General features: G+C 47.0%; 1 protein-coding gene across 11 annotated transcripts in view; it reads left to right on the forward strand.

Moving 5' to 3' along the window:
- The window catches only part of CAMTA1 (calmodulin binding transcription activator 1), a 235,325-nt gene that overhangs the window by 124,328 nt on the left and 92,415 nt on the right, over positions 1 to 18,582 (forward strand). For all 11 annotated transcript variants that reach the window (XM_048326078.1, XM_048326088.1, XM_048326080.1 and 8 more), the window contains one exon: positions 1,494 to 1,565. In XM_048326078.1, the coding sequence (XP_048182035.1) occupies positions 1,494 to 1,565 (72 nt within the window). The remainder of the gene's footprint in view (positions 1 to 1,493; positions 1,566 to 18,582) is intronic.

Below are 18,582 nucleotides of genomic sequence, written 5' to 3' on the forward strand. Positions count from 1 at the left end.
TTTTGAATTCTGTGAACTGTTAGGATTTTTTTAACAGTTTGCTGAAATGTCGAGAACCAGTTTCATGGAGGTGGGAGGCTTTTGTGTGATTCATTATTGACAGCTCTAGAATTATCTGCGAGACAGCTCTGGAGAGGGAGGGCAGCACTCCTGCCTGCTGTGCACCATAAGCTGCACAGAGCCCAGTGCTGGGGTTTGTTTTAATCAGGGTGAAGTTTCGATCGACTCCACTGCAAATTGGGGCGGGAGGCAAGTCAGGGGGTGCTGAAATAGATTGATGCATATCTCACAAGGTGCTATGGATGTCCCTGGCTGCTCTGAAGGCTGCTCCAGTGGCTCCAGATCAGCTTTCCCATCCTCATTGGGAAGCAGGTTGGACTGGGAGATGCTGCACCTCCCAAAATGCTTTCTGGAGTGGGGGGACCAGCTCTGAGTCAGCAGAACTGAACACTGCAGACCTTTCTGTGCAGCCCTTGGTGCCATGTGCCAGGAGTCACTGTCAGGGCGGCTGTTCCCCAACCCTGGGGAGGGATTTAAATGTTAAGCTTTTCTTTGGATTATTTCTGCAGGGCTTTTTTCCTCCTCTATTTTTCCTCCCTGCATTTCAGTGTGTAGAATGTACCCTTGACACATTTTAAAAACATTATTAATCTTTGTCATTTGTGTTTTAAAAATAACTCGGTGATAGCAGCCAGTCCTTAAATCCTGTTTAATTCAGGCCGACCTTGTGAGCAGTGATCCTGGGGAGGGGGGACTGCCGCAGCCTCCCATGTGCTCACCAAATGCGCATGTCCAGCAGCATGGGCACCCCTCTGCACTCGGAATCTTTTCAATTAAAACCAGTTTTGTGTGTTTGGGTTGGCACTGGGCTTGGTTTCCAACCAAAAAGTTTTAACGTACTGGAAATGCAGTGTTTTTCCTGAAGAAAGATTTTCTCGGTCTTGCTGATTTCAGTTAATCAGAGAAGCAGAATTCATTAGGAAAAAAAAAAAAAGAAGAAGAAGAAAAGAAACAAACTGTATTTTGCTGTCTAAAATACCTGACAGCAGTTTTTTCAGTTTACAAACACAACATTTTCAGTTGAAATACCCAGGAGATAAACCATGGAAAAAGAGATGAACGTGTTGTATTTGCCAAAAAATAAAAACACAATGGAGCAAAGATTCGAAGGCAGCCCCCAGACCAGCTCTGTCTGTGTCGGGGTGCTGAGCACCATGGGAGCCCCTGTTTGCTCTGGCCAATCCAGGGTGGCCACCCTTGGGCAAAGGTAGCATAGCAGGGGCTGTTAGGGAGGGGGTTCTGTGACCTGTAGCAATGCTTACAGTGCTACACTGGGGTGCCACAGTGCTGTGTTGTGTGTCACCAGCCCCAGACCAACAGCAGAACAATGTCCTCATTCATGGGTCACGCGCTGATGCCCCATCCCCAGTGCAGCCTCTTGGGATGGTTCCTCCACTAACCTGACTCTGCTTTCTCTCTTTCTGTGTCCCCAGTGCCTGTATGGCTGCTACGTCCATTCCTCCATCATCCCCACGTTTCACAGAAGGTGCTACTGGCTTCTGCAGGTAGGATGACAATGAGTTCTCTCTCTGGGGTCACCTGGTGGAGCCGCTGTGGCCACATTCAGCTGCTGCCGGGGGGATCAGCGTTCCATGTTTTACTGCCTGGGGGATTTTGTTCGCCTGTGAAGGCAAAATGGGTCTTCTTAGTTGTATGTCTCTGTTTGGACAGATTATATATTTTCTGTAGCAATACAGAGCTGATGCCAGCTCAGACATTTCCTAAACATGGAATTGGCTCAAGTGAGACTTTCTGGAGGTTTCTGGTTGTGTTGTTCCATCCTGAAGCAAGGCAGGAGCGTGAATGCTGCACAGGCATGCCATGGTGTGGGAGAGAGATCAGCCCTGGGCTGTGCTTGACTTTGAGGAGAACCCTGGGGCTGTGTTTGAATTTGGGGTGAACTTTGGAGCTGGCCCTGCAGTGGATCTGCTTTCCTCCGGTGAGATGTTTAGTTTCCAGGGAGTATTTTGGAGTCACCCAATGATTTTTCTTCTGGCTGTTGTGGGAACAGCAAAGTCCCAGGAGGAGTCAAGCTAAGTTTTCCTCTTATTTACACAGGGTTTGGGCAGCTCCCCCGGGGCTGCGGGGGTGTTCGCAGGACCAAGTGTGGGAGTTTGCCCGGGGGGGGTGTTTGCTGACCCCACCTTTGAGGAGCTGTTCACATTCTTGACTGGTTACCATGGTGTACAAAGTGGAAGCAATTTGTTTTCTTTTGTTAGGAAATAGCACTTGACACATATTGTAATAATATTGTTTCAAAGATTAAACTCCCATGGTCCTGAAAACAAACAAGTTTGAGGAAAGTGACATCTGTTTCTAGAAGCAAATGGAAAATAATTCCTGTTTCTCCCTGGTTTTGCAATTCCAACTTCCATATTAAAAAAGGAGACACTGCTGCTGTCACTGGGGCAGGACTGACCCCTCACAACCCACAGAGGATGGTGCCCACACCACGGACATGCACCAGATGTCCCCCTCCTCTGTGATATCTGTGTGCTCTCAGCTCCATTTGCATCCACGGCATATAAATGTTGTGTGCAAGGAAAGAGGAGACGCTTGGCTGCAGTGGTGGGAGCAGCACTGCACCTCACAGAGAATTGTGGCTCCTCTGAAAACGCAGCGTGACTGCATCGATCCTGTTCTCTTACGGGCTGCCCAGGCTGTGCTTGTCCCCCTTGAGAGCTCCTGCCCCCATAGGTCACTTCTCTCCATTTGTGAGCTTTGTGTTACTTTTTCTTGTTGTGATGTGCTCTCTAGACGTGTTGCTAGCCCTGGCTGCTATGGCACTTAGCTGGCATCTCCCTGATGGGTTGCACTGCAGCACTGTAGGATCTCTGAGCTGTTCCCCAAGGTCCCCATCACGTTCACAGGATGTGCATCGATGTTTAGTCCTTTTCTTTGCTCTGGTAATCACTTCTTATCAAGAGGAGTGGATGGGAAGTACATTTCTTAGAAGCCTATTTATATAAAATGTGCTGCAGGACGTCTCACTGTGGCTGTGGTAGACTGGTATTCCTCAACAAGGACATGCTGTGCCTTCGCTGTGGGAGGAGGAGGGGTCTGTGATTCATGGCAGCATCTCCCAGGCATAAACGGGCATCCTTCAGTCATGCGCTCAAGGTTATGCAGTTGGCAGAAAGGAGCTGGCCAAGAATATTTTCTGTCGTCTGCGCAGTGTTTGTGTTCAGCTCCATGGTGAATTCAGGAGCAGTGACACCAGAGAGAGAGAAGGTGTTTTGTGCATCTCCTTCGGAAGCTTTCATTTCAACAGCCGTGGTAAATGAGTTTGATATTGAAAAGTAGGTACAGCCAGGGCAATGTGTAACATTAACCTCCAGCAACATGTTTGGCTTTATAGTTCACAGAGCCACATGGGTGACTTTCCCTGTTCTGGGGAGGCATTCAGCACCTTCCTGGGACAGGCGGTGCTCTGTCTGTGAGTCTCTGCTCAATGGGGAGTAAATACAATTAGTCTGCAATGCCACCCATGTTTTATGGGATGATCCTCCTCCAAATCCTATTGTCAGGTTAGATATCGATTAAAATTCCCCGTGCAATTTTTCTTGATCTTTTCCGCCTTGCCTTTGTGGCATAAAGGCCAGGACTCAAAGCAGCCACAGGGACTCACAGCCTTTCTCATGCATTTACACGGTGCCATAGCCGTTAATTATATGGTGGCATCTGATTTCTTACTTAAACAACTTTGTGTTGTCATTTATGATTGACATGATGTGCCTGCTCCCTGCAGACCGGTCAGAGGGATGAGAAATGAGAACCAGTCAGCTGGAGCTGCACAATGCGGTTTTCTGGATCTCTGTTAGAAGTTCTTGTGCTGTCAGCAGAGCCCATGGTGGTGGTGGCTGTGGCTGGGGTCTGCTGCATGGGGCCTGCACCTCCTCTCTCTTCTGAAGGGGTTTCACATTTTTGAGACATTCCAAGCTTTCTTGATAATGGATTTTAAATGCTGCATTACGCCAAAGACCTTTCATGTTTGTAATAGGTGTTGCAATTGTCAAGCTAGCATTGGTGTGTTCCTGCCGGAGATGGTCCAGCCCTGGGTGCTGGCAGCCCCTTCCATGGATGCTGCCTTGGACACTCACTCTTGGGCCTGAGTGAAGGAAGCATGCCCAAGGTGGTGGTTTCCTATGTTTGGTTCTCATATTTTTCTTTTGATTTTCTGATCTCTAGAAATACGAGATCATGCTGTGAGTGACAGGCAGAGAAGATGGGGATGAGGACCCGGGTGGCCTCTTCACAGGTTGCTGGGGAGGACTCCTCAGCAGTACTTCAGTTTTTGTTGTTTTGCATTATCTGTTCACTTCTGAGAAGATGCAGAGCCCTGGCTGTCCACAGTTCACTGAGTGTGGAGCAGAGCTGCTGAAACCTTTTTTGGAATGTGGGTGATGGCAGATCCCAGCCTCCTGCAGAGGCTTTGGCGCAGCTGTGACCCTGAGTGCATTGGTTTGTCACTGGCAGGACTCAGGCTGCCCCTGTTAGACCTTCAGCATAGTACCAGATTTTGTGTCAATGGAAAAAGAAGAAAACCCCCTGTTTGTACTCATACTGACTAATGGAGGGAAAATATGGATTCTCAGACACGGATGAAATTCAAACATTGGCACAGCTGAGCAGGAAAATGCAATGTTCCTTCTGTGCACTGGAAATTGGCACCCCAGGAACTGAAAATTAATCTGGCTGCCAGGCTTCCGGACGGGCTGTGGCTTGCCAGGGTTATGGAGGCAGGCTTTGCCTTCACCCATCGGCAGCGATGGGCCCCTTGCTCACTCCCACTCCGGTGCTGTGCAGCTGGAGATGCTGAGCTCGTTGGATGCTCATCGTGTCCTACCCTGCCTGTAGCAGGTGCTGATGTCTTCTTTAGTGCTGGTGTTCAGGTGCTATGGGGATGGGAGGCAATACATTTTTAAAAAGTGTTGCCCTTTTTCTTAATTAAGAAGTACATAAACTATAGGATCATGCTATAGGATCATGCTAAAAACTTGTAAATTTAGACCTCTTGGCCAGTCGCACAAATTAAGACTAACAAGCCTTGGAGAGAGGTCTGTCGGCAGAGGGCTGTTTCACATTGCACATGCATTAACTGCTCACTGAATAATTCAGAATTGGTGCAGAAGAGTGTCAGTGGCACTGTTCTGGCAGGTGAGCCAAGGAAGCAGAGTGGGATGCAGGCTGAGCTAGGCAGGCACGGGGACACACCAGAGCCCCACAGAGCCCTGTTGTAAATCCAGTGTTTGCAGTAATTGCTGAAATGTGATAATCTAGTTCTCTGGGAGCCTGCGGGAAAAGTGCATTTCATCTTTATTGCTCACACACTCACAGGATGCTCCCAGCAGCCATGGCAATCGTGGGATGCTTTCCTGTGGGGTAGGAGATGGCAGGGGAAGGTCAGGGACATCAGCAGTCATGCCAGGTGTAATATCCAGGCAGGATGTCTGTCACGGAAGGAGCAAGTGGGAGATGCTGTGGGGGCACTGGTGGTGGGCAGTATTTGGGCAGTGGTCTTTAATTACCGTTCCTGCGGGTCTGTGTGCACCAGCCGTGCCTTGCAGAGTATGTGTAAGCACTGATGGAATGTCAAAGGTTTTGGCAATATTCTCTTTACTCTGTTTTTTCCCGAATTCTTCCTTCTGATACGCTTGAATATTCAGCAGTTTGTTACTATGAATGTCTGCACTGATGCTTGATGCCCCCTGAGTGTTCCCTTCCTAAAATACATCTTGTCTGAAAGCTGTGGGCAGAAAATATCGAGACCTAAAAAATCATTTAAAACATTTTACATGACATCTGTCACTGTCCTGCAGAAATTTAGTGTTTGTTCTGTATTTTTTTGCCTCGGTTTTCCATTATGTCCTAAACAAGGGGAAACCCTTCCCATTTCTTTTTGATAGCACCCCATCAGAGTAGCATTTCTCTCTCTGATCGCTTGTGCTCCGCTGCGTCAGCAGCATCTCCTGTGTCCCTGGCTGGAGCAGCGACAGACAGCTTGAGGATTTGGGGCTTTTTCAGCATAAATTGGAAGCATTACAATCTCATAAAAATTCTCAAGACTTTTGCTTAGTAATGGGTTTTTATTTTTCATTTGGGTGAAATAAAAGTGGCTGGGCAATAAAGCACAGAGGATGCTGTGCTGCACATGGGCACTTAGCTGGGTCCTGTATGTTGGGGGGTGGGGTACGAGTGAGGCCCCGGCACAAGGAGCCTGTGCATTTTTGCTAACGGGATTATAAACTGTTGCTGCTGTGCTGGCACGTTTTCCCAAAGTGAGTTTTAAGCCATGTGATGAAATCAAGTGGTGTAGAAGTCCAGTAGAGCATGGTATGTGGTGCCAAACTATCACCAGTGTGGCTTTGCGTCCCAAGCATGCTCAGGATACAGGTGGGTGTTCACAGAGCAGACTTGTGCAGCAGCTGTGCTTTAGCTGCCTCAGTTCCTGTTCCCAGTGCCCTGCATGCATGTGGAGCTGTGCTGGAGAGGAGACAGTAAGTGTGGGGGGAGCAAACACCAGTTCCAGGAGAGCAAAATTGTCTTCTGTGTTGATGTAGCTCTGAGCTGCAGCAGCAGAGGTGCTGTTGGTATCAGACGTTGGCAGGATGCAGCAGTCAGTCCTCTCGTGTCGTCATTGGGCTTCACGATGTACAAGCATTTTCAGAGGATGAGGAAGTTGTGGATACCCTTTTCGTGCTTCCTTAAGATGCCTTTGACTTGATCTCTCTAAAGGATGCTCTCTTCTTTCCCTCCTTTCATCTTCTCAACAGCTCTTCTGAAGGCACTGTACTCGTTGCTGTGTCTCTGCTGCCTTGCAGTCACTGGAACAGCTGTGTCTCAAGACTTCCCATCATGTTTTTCAGGGTTCATTAAAGATCTGAAATACTCATGGAATCGGTGGAGCTGTGTGAAAACTATTGCTCAGTCCAACTGAAATTCCAGGGGTTCTGTGAACTCTTTTGTACTAATTGTCCAGTTTCATTATTTTGACTTTTTTTTATTTGGTCACGTGTCTAACATACTGACTCCTGAAAGTGAATTTCAGAGCAAACATGTAAGAGAAGCAAAGTGTCCTGTGCATGTGCTCCCAGTCACCCTGTGAGTGTCACAGAGAGCACAGCCTGTGTGCTGCTGGAGAAAGGACAAACCCTGGAGCCCTGTTTGTTGGGACAGCCGCCTGCATTTGCAGCCATCCTCACACGTGAGACTGCGAAAATAAATCAGGATGTTGTTTCTGTGAAAAACATTTTCCATGACAGAAATCTACAGTAGATAACATAGAGCTGTGGCTTGGGCTGGACTGTGCCCTGTATCTGCCTGGATCCCTATGAACCAGAGATTCTGCAGGGTGGGTGAAGTGGGGCTGCGAGAGCGGCAGCACGAACCCTCTGCTGATGTTCCAGTGAAGGGGAGGCAAAGAGGATTACAAATGAACTGGTGTGTCAAAGGCTAGAAACATTTTAGCAGGAGTGCTTTATCTTTTGTAATGTTTTTATAAATTATTTATTAACACACTTGCTGCATTTTCCTGAGAAATTGGGTGGAAGAGCAGAATGTATAGATGGTGGATTATATTCCAGAAGAAAGACGCCTGTGATTAAAAAACAATTTCCAACCCTTTCAAACACATAACTTTATTTTAGACAAGCAGGCTTCTATTTTTGTACCGCTCTCCACCATTTTAAAGAAAATCCCGGATTCATTCCCTAGATATATGAGACTGATGTTAATGCGAGCAAACTAAAAAGCAGTCAGAGTGCTTTAGTTGTTGCTTAAATAATCTGTTGTCATTTATAGAAGAGATGCATTTCCCAAACTGCTGGGAGATGTGCCTGGGTTGCTGATCGAGAGAAGTTCTGGCAGGGGTGACGGAGAAAAGGCCAAAACATGTCCAACTCCCACAGAAAGGGAGAGCAGGTTTTGTGCTTTTGGCTCTTGGTGGAAATGATGCCCCATTTGCCCTGGATGCCTGACCTGGGGGAGGGAAAGCATTGGCTCTGTCCCTTCTCGGGGGCTGCAGCCCTGCCATGCGCCATGGCACGGCCGGGGGGCAGCCACAGAGTGGCTTTTTGTGCCTTATCCAGCAGCTCAGCTTGAACAGCAGCCCCTGCCGTACCTAAAATGGGTTTTGCCCCTGTGGTTGCAAAGGGACCCGACAGCACAATTGGGTCAGGGGCTCCTGGGGACCCTGCAAGAGGCCTGCTGTCACTGGGGAACATCAGCATCTCAGCAGGGACACCAAGAAGTGACACGACTGGAAGCAGGATTACTTTTGCTCCAGTGCCCACCCCCGTGTTCTCCCAGGACGGCCCCACAGAGCGGGACTGTCATCCCTGTGATTCTGCTCTGGTTCAGGCCAGTGATGCTGTCACCGAGACATCCTCGCGGCAGGGATCGCAGCCATGCGGCAGCACAACTCAGCTGGAAATGAAATCAAACCACGGGCTTCAAGACACTTATTAATATGCTCTGTATACTGAGGATTAGGCTTTTGGTGACACTTAAATTGAATTCTAATGCTATTTTGAAATATATAATATGCTGAATTTACTTCACCTCAGGTTTGAGTTAATGGTTTATTAAATTATGCACCTTGCAGTAGTGAAGCTCTTTCCCAGTGTAGGACACTGAGCCTTGCCAGGAGCAATGCAGCGATTCTGCTGAGCTCATCCACATCCTCCCTGGTCAATTCTTAGGTCTGCAGGTGTCGGTGAATGTATTATACTGTTGGCTGGAATTTCACCCTCACTGGAGAGTTACAGTTGGGGCTTGAGTTGGGAATTCTGTAATGCAGCAAATTACAATTTGAGTTTAGAGATCTGGAGTTCGTTCTGGCGTGGGCAGTAGACAACTTGGAGCAGATGCTGCCAAGGCTGAAGTCTCTCTTTCTAATGTGGGATATTTCTTCCTTTAATACGCAGTGTTTTGGCCTGCAGTGAGTTACCCTCTGTATTTTTTCTGTTAAGGAACACTTTTGTAAGTGTTTTGGATAAATCACTTCCCAGGTGCCTGCAGGTTTGAATGCTCTTCTTTCTCTCCTCTGCCTTTGTAAGCATCTTGCTTATTACCCTGGTTGCTTTTATTCTCAAAATAATCTTTCATTTCTGAAGGAGTCTCTACTCCCTTTCTATCAACTGGCTGCCTCAGCTGTCACTGACGTCTGCGCTGCCCTGGGTTAATGAAGCTGTGATGCCTCTTCTGTCTCGCACTGCCTCAGTGATGTGAAGACTCTCCGTCCCTGTCACCTCCCGCAGCTGCCACCTGCATCCTGCCACCTGCATCCCACCTCGGATGCATCACTGCATCCCTCTTGCCACACCCATGGTGATGTCTCGGGTCAGACCAATGGATGGGAAAGTGGCTCTTAGACCCATGAATATATATACATGGTGCACTACCCTTAGTGGAAGGCAGTAAAGGTTGTTAAAAGCAGCCCCAAATTCATGGTGTGCACTTTAAAATGCTGTGCTCACCTCTGAGGCCGTGGAAATGGTGTGTAGGGACCACAGCCTTAGTCCTCTGTGAGATCATTCAATGGTCTTCATTAGCATATTAGTGAAGGGGCAAAAGCCAGAGGAGAAGGACCAACCTAAATGGCTTTTGCTTCTGAACAGGCGTTGTTCCTAAGGGGATCATTTTCTGTGTCAAGGAAAAAGTGCACAATTTTTATCACCGTACATTTTTTTCCATTAAATGTCAGCTTTGCCTCTGCTCCTCGTGCTGCCGTGGGGCGTGTATCGTTTGACTGTCTGCTGGCTCACTCTGGGTATTGGCCATGGGCAGCAAAGAAAGCATGACAGAGTAAAATAGAGGTTGAAGTTTTTATCAGTCTAAGTCGCTGTAAAATCTCTTCTTCCCAGGAAGGTAGATTTCCCAGTAATGTAACCAGGACAAAATAAGTCTGTTGAATTCGATGTGTCTTCCTATTGTTCTTGTTGTCGTATGGCAGGAGGGAATGGCTGCTCCCAGTCATCCCCACGGTACCTGGTGCTGCCTGGCCAGAGCGACGGCACACACACCACTGCTCTTCTGCTGAGCTGTCATGACAATCACTATCTATAACTCAGTTGAGCCATCACAGGCGCTTTCTGCTGGAGAAGGGAGGGAGGAGGCTGCTGGGATTTTCACCATTCTTCAGTTATCTTTGTTTGTGGCACTCTTCAAAAGCTGGCGTCAACAGCTCTGTAATCGCAGCCTTTATTTCTGAATGCAGAACACTGGTGTTTATTCCTCTCTATAACTTAGACTTCAGCCACTTTCTGTAGGGATTTTGCTGTTTTCAAGACACAGCACTGGTGTCTTGAGTGTTTTGGAGTCCAAGGACCTTGTCAAGTTGGTTCAGCCAAGCATCTCAGAGTCTTTCAACCACTGTTGACCAGCACAGAGGCCTGTGTCTGTCTGGTTTTACAGTGCCCCCATACAGATATTTAATGACTTTCTGAAACATAATCAGTCAAATTTTGCGCATCTCATGCTTTTGCACTTCCTGCACCTGTCCTGCTGGGAATTTGCTTTACATGCCTAGTGTAAAACTTCATAGGAAAAGGAATCCTAGTGGAAGGTCCATCCCCTCCTTGGCCTGCAGTGGAGAATGGAGCCACAACATCAGTTCTGCTATGAACAGTCTGAGCGAGGTGCAGATCCAGCCCCAGCTCCTCCCACAGCGCTTGGCACTGGCACAAAGAGCTCCGGTGTCAAATGCTGCTGTTCTTTTGGGTTTATTGAACGATAAATTCACCACAAAAATATGCAGAAAGAAAAATGAATGCAACATCTCTCGAGGTCACTGGTTCCACGGAGGAGATGTGAGTGTGTGGCACATCCTGTGACACAGCAGACACACATGTCATGAGATCGACTCTGAGTCCTGTATTGTGTCCTCTTTTCACGGAAAAATACAGCAGATACATCCTGTAACCTGCTACCTGTGCAGTGCAGCACTCCGATAAACAGTAATTACAACTATTATGGGATGTCATCTCCTCTCTGCCATTTATTGACCTTTTCTTCCGTGTAATTTTCTTCTCAGGGGTCCAGATAGCTCAATATCCTGGGAAGAACAGCCATGTGAGCATCTGGGCAACACAGCCACCATGACTTGCTCAAGTGCTGAAAGGTGCTGGATTTTAGACTTGTTTGAAGTTCACATTATGGCGACAAATCTGGAAACCTCTGAGAGAAGAAGGTTTTCTGAGTTCACCTTGTAGTTGTTGGGGGATAGGCAAGTTAAAAGTGTTGGGTGCTGGGATGCTGCTAAAAGAAGTTGACTAAAATAGCTTTTCTGTCTGTAATAGCATTTCAGATCCTCGAGCCTTTTCAAGTTCAAAGTCACCTGAAATCACTTGTATGGTGAGAAACATTGTCCTTCCAGGGAACCAGCCCCTCATTTTTGGGTTTTGTAGAATCCAACAGGAAATCCATAGCAGACTGAGAAAATAATGTGACCAAGTAAGTTTTGGAGGGGCAACTCTGAATTTGGGAGAAGAGGCAGTGTCACGTTTGGGTTTTAACAACAGTTTGCTGAGATTATGTGAATTCACATTGTCAGCTAAGAATATAAATTGCTTTAAAATGTCACCTTATTCACAGCTTTACTCTATGCGAAGCAGACCTAGGCATTGCCTTTGGGCATGGCAAAGGGGAGATAATGTGTCCCTGTCCCCATAACCTTCAGGCAGAGCATCCCTCCCCAGAGCTCCCCACTGCCCCAGTGCTGCAGCGACTGGGGCTGCCTGGGCTCCAGTTCCCACCCGCCCACGTGGATTCCATGGGAGGAGGGAGAGGATGTGCTGCGGGCTTGATTAGAAAGTGCTTTTGCTTTTTCTCTTGAAGGATGTTTGCAGTGAAAACTGTACATGAAATTTATACTCCTCTCATATGATTCTGACTGGTTTTAGTGCACAAATTCTCAGAAGAAAATGTATTCAATAAAAATTTGATGTGGAACTATAGCTCAGCAGAATCTTTTTTAAGAAATCCAGCTCTGGGATATTTATTTTGTATCTAGTTTCAGTTTTAGTGCCTATTCCTTCTGCAGATGCCCTCGTTAGCCTGCTAACAGCTCATGAAGAGCTCAGCCCCTCTCCTGCCCTCATCCTGGGCATTCCTGCAGCACCTGTGGGGAAGGTTTGGGGGGGAAGCACAGCTCTGTGGATTGTTACTTAGGGCTGCTGCTGTTGGCTTTTTCCACAAGCAAATCCCGCTTTTTGTTCATAAGGAACACAGAGGGCTCAGGGCTCAGTCAAGTGGGGGGCTGAGCCTGAAGTAGGTCAATGTTGCCAGGTTGGTGGACAATGATGTGGCCGACAAGAACGTGGTGTGCTTGGTTTGTAACAAGTTTGCTGGGAAATAGTTTTAGCAGGAAAAGCGTGATAAATCTGAATTTATTCTCCTTTGATGCTCAGCTTGCAAAAGGAGATAGTTTAGGGGAAGTAGGAAAGGAAGGCCAGGATGGCCACAATGAAAATTGCAGGGTAGACCTGTGAACCCCCAAAGCATCATTCCTTGCTGGGGAATAATGTCCCTTTGGACTGTATCAGGATGTGATCCCAGTATCTGGGATGGGTTAGTGCTGGTGTGTAGGGGAGAAGAGACAGAATTCTTTCCAGGCTTTGGAGCAAGTGACAGTGATGAGTGAAATCCTCACTGGCCTCTTAATTTCCAACCCTTGTTCCAAAAGGTTCCTGTTTGTTGCCCAAAATTGCAAGCGAGCAGCACTTCCTGAGACAGGCATTTGTCCCACTGCCTCCTCCCACCTGGCGCTGGGAGTGGTGTCCCAGGGTTGTGGTGCCCGAGGAGGCACAAAGTCACTCTCCAAACAGAAATCCCGAGGCTGAATCCTTTGCTCAGTGTTTCAGGGGCACCAGAAGTATCTCAAGCAGATTTCTGGTCCACTGCCCCCTGAATCACCGCCTCCTCAATGCATTTTAATGCAAAGCTTGAGCCTCAAGGCAACCAAGAGCTTTTTCCTAAGGTTTAGTGATAAACTTGTGTCTCCTGTGAGTGAGCAATCTGCTGCTTCACCACTTCTTTCAATTTAGAACGGAGTGCACTGAAGCCCTCTTGCAAAAACATTTATTATATCAAGCAAAACTGAAGGGTTTGGGTTCTATTTCTCTAGTAATTTTTTTTTCTTTACTTCTAGTGTTCTCATATCAGATTCTCACTGGAAAAATACTACCCAGAAGTATGGAAAATGGCATATGGCTCTATGAAGTATACCCCCATCCTAGGATACACCATGTTTCTATTTTGTGACAGTCCAAGATTCAGTGTGTGGCCTAAATACTGTGGCATCCTATTTTATTTTTGAATTGTTGGATGGACTAGACACTATAGCTCATGGACAACACTACCATTTTTTCCTGTGGTTTACCCTTTTTCTAGATTACTCTCTCTAAGTTTCAAAATGGAACAGGATTTCTCCCTGGTTTATAAATTAGGGCCATATTCCAGCAGCACCCAGTAGTGCTGCCATATTTTAGGTGGTGTCAGGGTTTCTATTATAAACCTTATTTTTCAGAGGTTTAGAGCTGAGCCATAAAAATTGGCTGTGTGTATGTATAACAGCTGCAGCTCTGCCATGCAGAGGGGGTGCTCACATGTAGTTCCTGCAAGCAGACCAAACCACACTTCCTACTTGCAGTTGTACATAGAGCTCTGCATACTTGTATTAAAACTCAGTGTAAGATTGTGCTAAGTTTTTATTTCAAAGTTAATTGCTTGGAAGTCAGGAAATGCCCCTTTTGGCAGGGGTGTGGGAGAGTTGCCAGAGGGATGCTGGGTCCTGGGGGATTCTGATCTGCTGGGGCAGGGTCAGGTTTCCTTGAACCAGAGCTATGAGATGGGGATACAGCCTTTCTTGGGGCTGGCTAACAGATCTGCTGATGGTTTTTGTGTACTTGGAGTGATTAGCTTACTCACCGAGGTATATCTGGCCCACACAATAAAAATCAGCCATAAATATCTGTGCTCTACCAAAAGAGACCCTGAGAATGGATTTGCACACAGGCTGTACCTCCGATAATAGCTCCAAGCCTAACGCGGCTGTGAATGTATATCACCGGTGGGTTTTCTTCTGTTGACGTATGAGTAAGATACCAACAGCCTCCTTTTAATAGCCCTGCATAATGCTCGCACCTGCTGCAGTATAATTTGCTGCATTTCGGCAAATAAGCTGGCTGAAGGGAGTGAAGAATATCATCCCACAGTGCCCTGAGCTCCTGTCAGAGGAGACAAACTGGGGCTGTTTGTGGCCTGGCACCGTGTGCAGCCATCGCACAACTGTGAGGGTGTCTTTCTGCTGCAGCTCCAGCAGCCACCAGCACAGGGGTGCTTCAGGTTTGCAAACACCCAGATAAGGAAGGACACAGATTCGAGCCGAATGTCAAAAACTAAAAAAATAAGCCCCACACAATCTGCAAGTTGTTGAGAACCTCACTGCAGCTAGATGAGTCTTCTGTGACATTTTGGCTCTCGTTGGCTTTCCATCTGCAGGAGTTTTATGTCAGTGTCAGACAGGCCTGTCTTTAAGCTCGTGTTTTTCTGTGTGATAAGGCATTCTGACCTTAAGTGCTGTTGGTCCGCGTTAATTCTCACCTCGAAATTCTGCCTGGTCAGATCTCTCAGGTGCTGTGGTGGAGCATGGGCTGGTTCTGCTTTAAAAGTCTCATTGAATTCCTGCCAGGAGCACATTTTTATCATCTTCTCTGCAGGTGCTCCATGGTTTTTCCCATCTGAATTCAAACCTGAGCAGCAGCATTGTGTTGGCTGTGCAAGGTGTCACGACAGGGTGTGTGGCATTGCATGGCCATGGGGTGTTATGCCACAGCTGACCCCAGCTCCATCTCCCTTCAGTGTGAACAGAGCTCGGCCACGTTCATGAACACACCTGCACAGCCTCGTTAATTAATATCATGTTTTACATTCTATTTTAATAAAGCCTTTTCATTACAGAGCTTGTTCCCATGGTAGGATAAATTGAAATTCTTTGTGAGAGCATTATAATTAAGCTGTAGCGCAGTGGGGAGGGATGTGTGTATGGGTACAAATTGAGAGAGGAGAAATTTAGGTTAATGGAGGAAATTGTTTCCTGGAGGCGTGGTGAGACACTGGAACTGGCTGCCCAGGGAGGTAGTGGGTGTCCCAATCCTGGAGGTGTTCAAGGCCTGGTTGGACAGGGATTGGAACAACCTGGGATAGTGGGTGCTGACCCTGCCCATGACAAGGGAGAGTTGGGACTGGATGGTCTTTAAAGGACCCTTCCAAGCACTTAACATTCTGTGGTTGCATGTGTCTTGCTTAGGAAGTGTCTGTCTAAAATGTCTCAACAGCAGGCAGTGCCAGCGGGCTCGGCAGTGCTCCTCTGCCTTGTGCCTCAGGGGACTGCTGCCCCCGAGGTACTGTTTCAGCCTCAGGTCATATTTCACAGGCTGGAGAGATGGAAAACAACCTCTCCAACAAGGCAGCAGTTCCCAGTTTTCAGCTCACTGGACAATTGCAGCTCTCAGACATGCCCGTGGTGGCTGGGGCAGCAACAGGAAGCAGGTTTCAATGCTGAGGTTGGTTCTGCAGGGGATTTATTTACCATAGGCTGGAGCTGGGGGCTGTTTCCAGGTGACACCGCAGCAGAGATGGAGCAGTGAGGGGTCTGCCATAGGGAACAACTTCGAAGTGTTTCTTCAGTTTAGTGTAAAATACCAGGAGTGGCAATACAGGAGGTGAAATACTTTGTTATTTTAGGTCTGTTGTGGCTTGCTCCTGCAGTTTAAAAATCAATACACCTAGTGCATCCACAGCTGTTCATAATGGGAAGAGTTGCTTTGATGAGCGCAAGGAAACAGGGGTTCACCATGGGGTTAGAGCATCCCTGTTCAAGAAATGCAGTTCAGTGAGAGGAGGCGATGGAATTGTGTCAGAATTACTTATGAATTTGGGAACAGATTTTTATTTTCTCTTTGACAAAACCCAGGGTTTATAAAAAGAGAAAAAGCCTGCCCAGGAGGGGTGGTTGAGTTCCTGCCGCCAACCTCAGGCATGCTTATTTACGAGCTGTGCAGCAAGGAGATGGAAATGCTTCATTAGCAAGCAGCAGTGCATGCTAGCTGGAGAAGATCCTAATGGAGTAAATTAGGAGGGAAACATCTGTTGCTTTCTGCTTTGGTTTTGTGTTCAATCTGGTGCTAATCCTGGCCTTTTGTGACCTTTTTATAGGTCCCCTCATCCTAAATATGAGACACGTTTTGTTCATTAGCTGTGGATGTGTGTTGCAGCTTTGAAGAGAGTTCATCTCTACCCTTGTGGAGAGATTTGCTTCCTTCTTGTTTTCCTTCCTTCTCAAGACCTTGCAGGCAAAATGTTAGAGATGGAGGGAAAGGAGGGGTAGTAAAAGCCTGAGCCAGGCAGAGAAAGATGTGTGTATACATGTGCACAGATATATAAGATGCAGAGTTCTGTCTTCTTCCCCCATTTGTATAATGATTTTATCATTAAAAAATGACAACTTACAATGGAAATTTTAAGTCTTGGTGGTTTATAGCAAATTCATGGCATGTTCAGGAAAAAGTATTTCTCACAGCTTCATGTATAAATATCCAGGTTTGGTGCAAAGATAGAGGTGGCATGCAGAAATTTCCTTCCTAAATCCTAGTTTTTCCACCAGCTAATATGGTAGTGGCAGACACAGATTTGCTCTGCTGCTCCACGAATTCTGAGGAGCTCCCTTGTTAGCAGGGAAGGGGATAGGAGCTGGTGTGTGCTCTCCAAGGAGCTCCCCTGTTTCCAGGGAAGGGGGCAGGAACCAGTGGGTGGTCTCTGTCTGGCACAGGGAGCATCGATGCTGCAGATCTGAGCCACTCAGCACCAAGTTTGCAGTCACAGAGTTTTGTTCAAGGCTTAAAACACTTGCTCAGATTAATGACCAAAAATGTCAAATGTGTCCACAGCTAATTATTCATTAGATGCGTAATTAGTGTGAGATGATCATGACATTTTACTGTTATTAATTTTTATACCCCAATAGGAATTAAATCAGGCTGTGCTCACAAAACAACAGTTGGAACTGGCACTGGAGATGCTGTTGTGGAGCTGGAGGATGCTCCCGCAGTGCTGCCCGGCTCTCTAAGGAAGCATTGGTGCTGCTGGGTTTCCTGAGATCAGTTCTTAACTTCCTGTTGTATCTTTGCTCTCAATGGAAGGCTGCAGGATGCAGGCAGCCAGGCTGAGCCTCTGAAATATTAAGCCTAGTTGGCTCCATTAAAGTAATGATAAACTCAAAAAAAGCAAAGCCAAACGTTTTGGGTTCTGTTCATCAGAGACTGGCGGGTTTCTGGCTTTGTTGTCTTTTAATACCCCAAGAACAGATGCAGGTTGACAAGTGGCATCAGCCAAGGGAGTCAGCTTTATAAGTTTGTGTTGAAGCAGGCTCCGAAGTAGCCAGCTGAAATCTAATTTGTAGCCAAGTGGAATAAATTGGAACTGATAGTTATTCAATTAATGGCATGGGCAGTAAGGTGAGGTCTCCTCTCAAAATAGCAGAATAAGGTTTCTTGTCAGGGAGGTTTGGAAAAACGGGGCATGGCAGCAGGTTTTCTATCAAATCCAGCCATTAATCATCTGAGTAGCGGGAGGGAGATGTGATTATTATAGAGAGGCTCAGCAAAACAGTTGGAGTGAGCACTTCCCAAAAGGGTGATGGAATCCAAGCCTGAGCCAGTGGACATGCCCTGGAGCTGAGGATTCCCTGGGCAGTGAGGCATGCACCAGTGCCTCAGTCCTGCAGGAAGCAGCAGGAGCAGGGGTGGGCTGTCTTCTGCTCCTGGGTTCCTCCAGGCACCTGTGGCATCCTGGGCATGGAGACTCAACCTCTTCTGTCACTCACCTGCTAAAGCAGAGCTCCTTTCACATCTGAAAATGTTGTCTTTGCATGCTGAAGAGTTCAGTAAGAACAGGCAATTTGGGTGTCTTTTTAGTGTTTTTTGTGCATCTGGAGATGCAGAGTAGAGGGTTGACTCATGCATTCACCAGACTTCCTGCAAACTCTGTGGTGTGATAGCTCAGATCTTGGGATAACTGCACAGATCTTTGGGTAACTGCACAGTCATGAAGCTGCCACAGTTGTCTCTACCACAAGCAGACCAAGAAATATAGAAAGGCTTTTTTGTCTTTAATCAAAAGAAAAATTTCTCCCTATGCAAATGATGTCTGCAATAATATCAGCGTTGCCTCAGGTTTGCACAAGCTGAATGAAAGAGAAGCTGAGTTCACGGTTTTCAGAGAATGGTTTTATCAGTTCAATATATAAGTAGGAAAGGAAAACTCATTTTACTTGGAATATTGGAATCCTTTGGTTGCCAAAGGAATTTGGCAGGCCAACAGGCCAAACAAATAATTTAACTGAAAAGTTCACGTCAGTTGAAAGCTGACTGGATCTGTGTGAACCACGGCTATCGTAGTGGAGCTGTGGGACCTGTGCTGGGCCCTGAGCAGCCTAAAGCAGCAGCAGGACACAAGAGCTTGTGT

The sequence above is a fragment of the Corvus hawaiiensis genome, chromosome 22 (genome assembly GCF_020740725.1).
Source record: "Corvus hawaiiensis isolate bCorHaw1 chromosome 22, bCorHaw1.pri.cur, whole genome shotgun sequence".
Lineage (NCBI taxonomy): Eukaryota > Metazoa > Chordata > Aves > Passeriformes > Corvidae > Corvus > Corvus hawaiiensis.